The sequence below is a fragment of the Rhopalosiphum padi genome, chromosome 2, assembly GCF_020882245.1.
Source record: "Rhopalosiphum padi isolate XX-2018 chromosome 2, ASM2088224v1, whole genome shotgun sequence".
Taxonomy (NCBI): domain Eukaryota; kingdom Metazoa; phylum Arthropoda; class Insecta; order Hemiptera; family Aphididae; genus Rhopalosiphum; species Rhopalosiphum padi.
In genome coordinates, this window is record NC_083598.1 from 73,363,423 (window position 1) to 73,372,775 (window position 9,353).

The 9,353-nt window shown below is 28.0% G+C and overlaps 1 protein-coding gene across 1 annotated transcript; it reads left to right on the plus strand.

Annotated features, from left to right (window-relative positions):
- The first annotated feature begins 6,207 nt into the window (after positions 1-6,207).
- Positions 6,208-8,499, plus strand: LOC132922820 (GTP-binding nuclear protein Ran). Its single transcript, XM_060986541.1, has 5 exons — positions 6,208-6,377; positions 7,165-7,419; positions 7,672-7,860; positions 7,923-8,093; positions 8,153-8,499. The coding sequence occupies exons 2-5, from the start codon at positions 7,177-7,179 to the stop codon at positions 8,195-8,197; spliced, it is 648 nt and encodes a 215-aa protein (XP_060842524.1). The 5' UTR covers positions 6,208-6,377; positions 7,165-7,176; the 3' UTR covers positions 8,198-8,499.
- Positions 8,500-9,353: the final 854 nt, after the last annotated feature.

Sequence of the window (9,353 nt, forward strand, 5' to 3'; positions counted from 1 at the left end):
ATTAACAAAATATTTATTACACCTAAATAATTTAATATAATAGATACCTACTTACGTAGTCGTAAATATACTTTGTTGCTTTAATAGAACACAGAACACGCAACAACATGTTAAAATCGTTAGGACATTTTATAATTTTTATACTATAAATTTACTGCACTATACGAATTTAGTCTTATTCGTTTATAGTATATACCTTTATTTTTAAATTAATGAATTTCAATAAACATTTTATAATAGTAACAACAACAAAAATAGGTTTTTTGCAATAGATATTAGATACTAACTGAACTAGAATATAGTAATAGTCTTAACAAATATTTAAATACGTATATATTGTGAAGAAAATATTACTTAACTAAAATTCAATCCAAATAAGTAATAATGACTAAACAACTAAAATAATTTAACTAAATACATTTAGTACATTCAACAATAATTTATGTTATCACATAATATGTAACTTTAAATTATAGTTTATAGTTGATTCAACCATAAAAATTGTTAAACCAGCTATTTAGTTTTTTCCGTGATATGTAACTGAAAACCGAAAAGACGACTGTAATAAAACCTACAGTACTTAATACAATTTAAGGTAAAGATAATTAGAGATGACTAAAGATTAGATAATAAAGTCGAAATAAAAACCTACCCAACATGTCATAATTATAAAAACGATACAGATAACACGTACATTCGTTGTCCAATATCCCCGTATCTAACGTGGACCTAGTGTAGAACTGCAAAACATGTAGAATTACCTAACCGAATTATTAGCACCGAATATTTTTATTGAATTCTATGTATATCTATATAAAAATCAAGATTCAAACGAATGCCTTATGTCATCGAAAAATCTTGGTTCACTGTTCACTCATATACATTTTAAATACTTGCAGTAATATTATATAGGTATCCACCACTTACCTCTTACCTATACATTGGTCATACTATAATTTAATAATTTTATACTATGAACTTCATAGTATTTATACCTAATCAGTATCACGCTACTGCACCCACATACCTACTTACCCACCCGCCCAATTTTCAAGGTAGTTCAATTGAACTACCCTAAGTACGTGTTCGGCGCCACTGCATATACATACCTAACTTATGTATCATTAAAATTGATATTAAAAACTTTCTGCTTTGAAATATAATGCATTTAATATAATGATGAAATCAAAAGAGTGTGCTGTAATTCAAAAAATGTAAAAAACTTCAATCGGGTGATGAAGAATTTCATGGACCGAGTGATCGCTTGTAAGTTGTAAGACTATTATAGTAGAGAGAAGGTGTATGCCCGATATTATTTTTCATGTTTAAAATTTAACCTCTTCTGAAGAGAATGATATGTTTTTCGTTATTTTTACATAAATAAATTTAATCCATAGTAGTTTTAAAACCGGCGTTCTTTTTGAAACACCTTTTATATATTTATGCATAAGGTATATATATAATATAATCATATATTATATCAGGTGTTCAATAAGTTTAGAAACTTAATTACTGTATGCATATTATTTTAATACCTACAAAGAGCAATATCAGATATTATTAATGAACTTATTAAAAACAAGTTTATACATTTAAATCTTTAATGTATAGAAAAATACCATATTTCAAAAACATAAATAATAACATGCAAGATAATTTGATGTTCAAAAAGTTTTTGACATATTCAATAGGTATATTAAATTTCAATTTAGAGAAAATAAAATTAATTGTAGATCTATATCTCGTTACCAGGTAACACTACAATTTTTAAAATTTTTCATTGTTATTTTAGTCATTTTATAGAGTGTTATCACTGGGTATCGTCCTTAATCTGATACACATAACATAAATTTAAATAAGATATTTAAAAGTATACAAGGTGAAGCAATTAAAAGTCTATAATAATTATTTTAGAAAGTTAAAACTTTTCTAATTACAAGTTATACCTACATAATTTGAGCAAAAAATTATTTAATAACTAAAATTAAATTAATGCTAAACTAAACATTATTATTTCAATAATTTTAATTTTTAGAAAAGTTGACGGATAAAACAAAATTAATTAATTCAATGCCAATACTTTAAACAGTTTAAACGTAATATTATAAAATTCCCATTGGTAATTAAAAGATGCGCGAAGACAAAAAAAAAACAATAGTATTTTATTACTAATTTTAAATTAAATTGTAATACATCCAATTGCAGACGTATATCGTCATGTATTTGGGAACTTGTTCATATGTTTTTAATGTGATAATGAGCGTGTGGATCCACACCGTAATTTATCTATCCATATTTCAGCCAAGAGCTATTTATGCCGCAACGTAATTTAATGAAAATGGTAAAATGGTTTGGACCAGCAGAGTCGTAATATAAATAAATAATATATGTATTATACACGGAAATATATTATTTAAATTATATTAAATTACAAAATAATATAATATTGATAATAAATAACAATATCTTTACTTGATCGTTATTATATCAATATAAAATAATTGGAAAATACTTTGTTTATCGGAAAAATGTCATATAATAGAGTTAAATCGAAAGAAATATATTATATTTAAAAAAAGATCCATCTATAAGTTTAAAATGATATAGTACAGAAATCAAAATTCTCGTTAAAATATTATAGTACCTATACTTAAGTGGGTAATTTTAAATAATTAACATTTTAACAATATAATAATGGTCTTTGGAAAAATAACGGACATACGGGACTCGTCGCTGGCTATTAATAAACAATACTGTACCGTCTGTACCCGTCGTCTGAGAGAGATTTTCAATTTTTTCGTTACCTAGCCCTAGCGTAAAATATTTTAAAGGCTCACTTACAATAAATTCTCCAGACATAAACTACACATTTATTCTGAATTATAGTACACACGACTAAATACTATTATTAGTATAACAATGTCACGAAAATATAGATCAGTTTATTGAAGAACTACGGTCATTCAATAACGAAAATGTACGAGCAATACAGAATGATCTACTCTTACGACCCTTATTGTCTAGCGGAGATCGCTCTCTAGTTAGTGACGACGAACATGAAATTTCTACGGAAATTGTGCAGACGGAATTAAAAGGTTCATCGCCCGAAGACGACTTGGCTGGTACAAGTAATGAAGTAAAGAGCAGGAAATAGAAATGACCGGTATACCAGACAAAATAGACAAGGCGTTACGCGAAGAAAAATTGGTTGGTGCAAGTGACGAGGAAGCGGTAGAGAAGGGCACTGTGCCGTCAAAAATCGATGAGTATGCGTTGTCCGAAGGCACACTTGCTGGCGGCGATGAGCTGGAGCCGATAGAAAAGGACGTTGTGACGGCCAGGGGCGAAGAAGTAAGAAATAGTTTGGAGAATTAGTCAGGTGGCTAGCACCAGATGTCAGATGTAACGGTAATGAAGATTTTCGACGGCGTGGAAACGGGTACGGCGGGTTTTGGGATGCATGTGTTGCATCCGGGCCGATTAGCGGCTCGAAGTTTCAAGATCAGGTGGTGCACGACTCCAGCCGGCAAACATGGCAGACGGGACCGCCGGGACGAAATTTAAGGAGAATCCGAAGACAGCGTTGCGTCGTTGTCCGCTGACTCCCTTTTTCATCCCGCGGCGATTACGTCGGCCGTCACGTCGTCTCCGATCCGTGCGTTTCGGTTTCCGCTGTCCACTGCCCGTCGCCAGATCTGCACCACACGCGCACAAGCCGCTCCCTAAGCCGAAGTTGTCTGGATTGGCCTGCCGTCATGATGGTCGTCGAAACGCGCTGCCGGACAAACGCTTCAGCAACACGCTCGACCGCCCGCGAGGTCGGTCGTGAGAACGCTGTACAGGTGACTGCAGAAGCCTTTATCTTACACGCTTACACGCCTCCCCCTTTTTTTTACCTGATTTTGTTTTTCCTTTTTTAAAAGGCTAATTATTTTTGTTCCTGTTAACACGTTTTGTTTTGATTATTGTTTACAATGTTTCACACATTTACAAAATTTAATTTAATATATACCGTTTGAGCCCTTCGGCCACAATTTATTTTGATTTTCTTCAAAAAATTGTTGTTGTTAAAAAAAAGTTAATAAAATTAAAAATTGTTAAAAAATTGTATTTTTTTTGTATTATAAGTATATAAATCAATTATTACAAAGTTGACAACTTAGTATCATGAAATAGTGAAAATATCATACACTACCTTAATTATACTAACCTAATAAATTTTTCGAAAATGGTTACAATAATTATTTTTAAGTTTAAATAAAACTAACTAGTTTGAATAAAATATATTTTATTTGATGTACTTACCTACATTATGTCTTATTCATCGTATTAAAATGGTTGGAACCCAACAAAAATACCTGTAGATTATTTTTATACTGTACCTACAACAGTAAATGTTGAGTTTAGTAATACGGCGGACAAGATTTCGGGAGTTGGCTATACAATGGATGTGTGGCTTGAATCACTGTTTTGAATTAAATATAATACGAGTATTGTACAGTTTTGAACTGGACAAATGATAAAAAAAATTGAGTACACATATATTGCCACCAAACATTAATAGAGGAAGAAGTTGGTAAATCATGGATATTTACCATATTTAAATTTAGTCAGCTCATATTTTTAGATTAACAAATATAAGATTTCTCCTAGTTTGATGATTTTTTTTACATTTTTTTAGTTTCTTGACTTTTATATTTATATGAGTTATCTCTGACATTTTGGGTAGTAGAAATCTAAAAAACCAGACAATTTTTTGGATATTTGGAATGTTAGAAACGATTAATATTTATGAAAACTATTTTATTTTCTATTATATGTAGATATACATAAAATATATTAAATATTCTTTAATAACTAAATGAGAACTGCTAAACATAAATTTGCTACATCTATGTTACACATTTTGTAGTTTTGTAGAAAAGGCACAAGCTGAAAACACATGCTAGTGAGACGTTATTTCAATCAGTAATACGACTGTCATACTGAACTCTTTGAATTCAATGTTTCACGGAGAACATCGTAAAGTGCAGAACTAAGAAGTAAGAAGTGTAGGTAGACTGTAGAGGGTGTTTATTTTTTGTTGATTTATTTGTTAAAAACCTTGTAAAACAAAACATTTGTTGAAACAAAAAAATTAATAAATAAATAAAAAAAAATTTTGTTGACAATTCTTTGTTATTATGTGTTTAGTGTGTAATTTACACTTAAGGTGTAATAATAATAAATGTTTTATTTAAACAAACCATATATTTAAAAAAATACCTACCAACATTTATTTTTCTTTAAAAAGATATTATGTTATTTAAGTACCTACTACTATACATACAATATAAATTATTTTCATTCTAATAGGCAATAATAATATAATTCACAATGGTACATAGAAGGTATAACCACTGTCCACTATAACCTACAATTTACATAGTTATATATATTTATTCAAAAGTTAGTACCTACCTATATATTTAACGCAAGTATTTAGAATAATGATCAAAAATTAAAAAAATAAACAATATAAGTAAACCCAACCTACATCAAATGATAATTAATTTTGGAATAACGCGAGTGACGTTTATATCGTTATAATACAACTATTGATTAAATATACTTATGTTTATACCATATTATATAAAATTATAAAACTCAAAATGTAATAATAATTTTCTGTAAATATTGAAAAATAGTAAAAATAGATTAATAAATATTAAAGTACCAATAAATAGAGCGAATATCGAATGTCATAAACAATTTTACTTGAAATGCTCAGCAAAAATTAATTCGGATTTTGTACATTTATTAATTTTTGAGTTATATTAGTTATATATTTTGTTGAAAATTGGATTTGCGTAAATATTTCCGGTTTTACTTATTGTTTTTGTTTGTGTTTCCAATTATAAAAATAAGTACTAGGAATTTTAAGATTGACTTCTCTATACAAACTAGATCCAATTTAAAATTCAAAATCATTTCCATTTTTAAAATTCGAAGCATTTTATCGACTACTTATCGTGTACTCATACACAAAAAAAAACGCATCATCAATCAATACATTCATTGGTACGCTGAGAATCTAAAACACAGTAAATAATGTTCAAATAATGGCGCTTAAAAATACAAATCACACTTAGATTTTGGCGACACTGTATTTCATGACAGTTCCAGTGGCGGGTTGTGACGTGATAGCGGCATCAGAGGCGGTCTCCTACTCTCCTGACGCCATCATTCCTTGTTTGCAATCACGATTCACCGACTCTCGAGCGCGTTTTTTTCACGTCTCCGACGAAGCCGTTGGGATCCGTTACAGTTGTGCTGTACGGCATTGTCATTACTTTATTTGTTTCCACCTACATTACTTACACAAATCTATTAAACACGTAAGTAATCAAATATTTTGCCATTGTTAGTGTTTAAGGAGAATACAATTATTGTCGCTTCTATTGCAGTACATTATACTGAGCATCTTTTCCTAAACTATGATTCATAAAATCTTAGGTTATAATCTTTGGTTACTCTTGAATGAAATGCTATTCAATTCTTCTAAGTCATGTCAATCATCTAATTTGTTTTAGGATGCATACCTCAATTACATACAACTTTCCTTCAAAATATTTTTCTCTAAACCATGTGATTTATTAGTTACATAGGCTTGCCGCCTACTTGTACTCACTAAAAGTTATAATAAATTATCGTACCATTATTGATAAAGTATTACTACTATAATTTATCAATTGTATATCTTATGATTTAATTACAACAATCGTCTTATTTTAATTATAATGATATTTGTACTGGTTACTACGTATTTATTGACTATTAGGTTAGGTGTCCTTATCAAAACAATTAACCTTTTTTTTTACTCAGAATAAAATGTCTTAAATTTTTATAGTACTATTTACTGATATTGGTTTTTGCCATTTTTGCTAAATATCAAGTAGTTAATGTATGCAAAATTATAAAAATTTTAATGCATGTACAAAATTAACATATAAAATAAGATTATTTTGTCAATAAAAGAAATAAAATTAAATATCTCAAAGAATTATTACTAATTGAAACCATTACATCAATTTTGTAAATAATCAAAAACATTTTATCTAGTTTTGACTTTTAAAAACTTATATTTTTTATTTTCATTTATTAATATTTGTTGATTTTATACAGTAAACATTAATAATGAATGTACCCGATGATGTTCCTACGTTCAAATGTGTATTGGTTGGTGATGGAGGTACTGGCAAGACGACATTCGTTAAACGTCATTTGACGGGTGAATTTGAGAAAAAATATGTGGCCACGTTAGGAGTAGAAGTACATCCATTGGTATTCCATACAACTCGTGGTGTTATTCGATTCAATGTTTGGGATACTGCTGGTCAAGAGAAATTTGGAGGTCTCAGAGATGGATATTATATTCAAGTAATTATGTGTATTGCATTATCAAAATCATATTACATAATAGTATGCAATTGTTTTATAATCCTCTAAGTCGAATTAGTTTAAATTATAATTTAATTTTTAAAAATAAAAAAATGTTATAGTGTATAAGAACATTAAGCACTTCTTTTATATTATTATTGCATATATCTATTTAAAATTATAAATATATCACATACTTATTTTAAAAAGATTACATTATGATGTTAAAATTTTAAATAAAATGATTTTTAGGGTCAATGTGCTATTATCATGTTTGATGTTACTAGCCGCATCACTTACAAAAATGTACCTAATTGGCATCGAGATTTGGTGAGAGTATGTGAAGGCATTCCAATTGTGCTTTGTGGTAACAAAGTGGATATCAAGGATAGGAAAGTAAAAGCTAAAACAATAGTTTTTCATCGCAAGAAGAATTTACAGGTTCGTTTCATTACTTTTTATTTAGAAGGACAATTGATTAATCATTTATTTTTTATTTTTAGTATTACGATATTAGTGCAAAGAGTAATTACAATTTTGAAAAACCATTCCTGTGGATGGCCAGAAAATTAATCGGCGATCCCAACCTTGAATTTGTTGCAATGCCTGCTCTTGTACCTCCTGAAATTAAGATGGACCCTCAATGGCAAGATCAAATTGAACAAGACCTCAAGGTAAAAATTAAAAAATTTAATTATGACAACAAAAACTTAAAAATTAATAATTATTTTAGGAGGCTCAAGAAACCGCATTGCCTGACGAGGATGAAGACTTGTAATTTATTAATCCCCATAATTCAATGATTTGTCTGTCAGAACTGTCTCAATTAATTGATTATCTTGCACATTAAGTTGAACCTTTTTTTTATATATATACTTATTAATTAATAAACATTGCCTGTATTTTTCCAACAAACAAACAAAACCTAATAATAGTTAGTTATTATTTAACTCAAAAATCAGATTATCAATCTAATGTACAGTTTATTTATTAATTTTTTTATTTAATTTTGTAATTATATGTCATAGTATGTGTGGCTTATTATGAACATTTAATTACACTCAGTAAATATCAACAGAATTATCATGTTTACACGTTTTTTATTTAAATTGAAATATTAATTTTTCTTTTTAATTCAACCATTTTGCAATGGGACAAACCAAAAATACATATTTTAAATTGAAGTTAGTTATTAATTCTTATTATTATTTTTTTTTACATTAAAATCAATTATCTAAATCATTTAATGTAGTAGTAAATCTATTATATATATTTACATTTTTTTTATCTTTGAAAACCAAGTTTACCCAACTATATTCTTTTATTTTAAATTACTTAATAAATAATAGAATAATATGTATATTATACAATGATTTATAAATCAATTTAAAATTTGGTCTTTCTCACTCATGTTACATACCTACTATAAGTTAATATTTATTTTAAAATTAATAGAAACCTAATTTTTAAGTATTTACAAAATACAATTGGACAAACTTTATAGAATACCCTGCTTAAACTTATTTTATATGTTAATTGTTAGAATGCTGTTTAAAACGTGTATTATAAAACAAGATGTTTTAATTTTCTATTGAGTAATATCAATTCAATTTACAGTTAAAAATAATGTGCTTTATTATTAAATTAGATAAGCTTATCCCATTTTAGTTTTATTGCCTAGTTCTTATTAAACATTTACTTAATTACCTTGTTTTATGCCTCTCATTTAAATTTATTTAGTTCTTCGGGTTTTTTTCTATAAGCGAGATTTTTCCATCAATTGCCGCAATAGCAAAAACCCAGTCATTAAGCAATCTCTAGTATTTATAATCATTAATTAATGATCTGCCATATTGGGTGTAAGGGAATTTTACTCTCAAAGCTAGACACTAACTGTTAAAAAAGTTAAGTTTGGAAAGTAATTTTATAATTGA

Coding starts and splice junctions, on each gene's coding strand:
- LOC132922820 (XM_060986541.1), top strand. CDS start 7,177: ATGAATGTACCCGATGATGTTCCTACGTTCAAATGTGTATTGGTTGGT. Junction 7,420..7,671: donor GAGATGGATATTATATTCAA/GTAATTATGTGT, acceptor AATGATTTTTAG/GGTCAATGTGCTATTATCAT. Junction 8,094..8,152: donor AAATTGAACAAGACCTCAAG/GTAAAAATTAAA, acceptor TAATTATTTTAG/GAGGCTCAAGAAACCGCATT.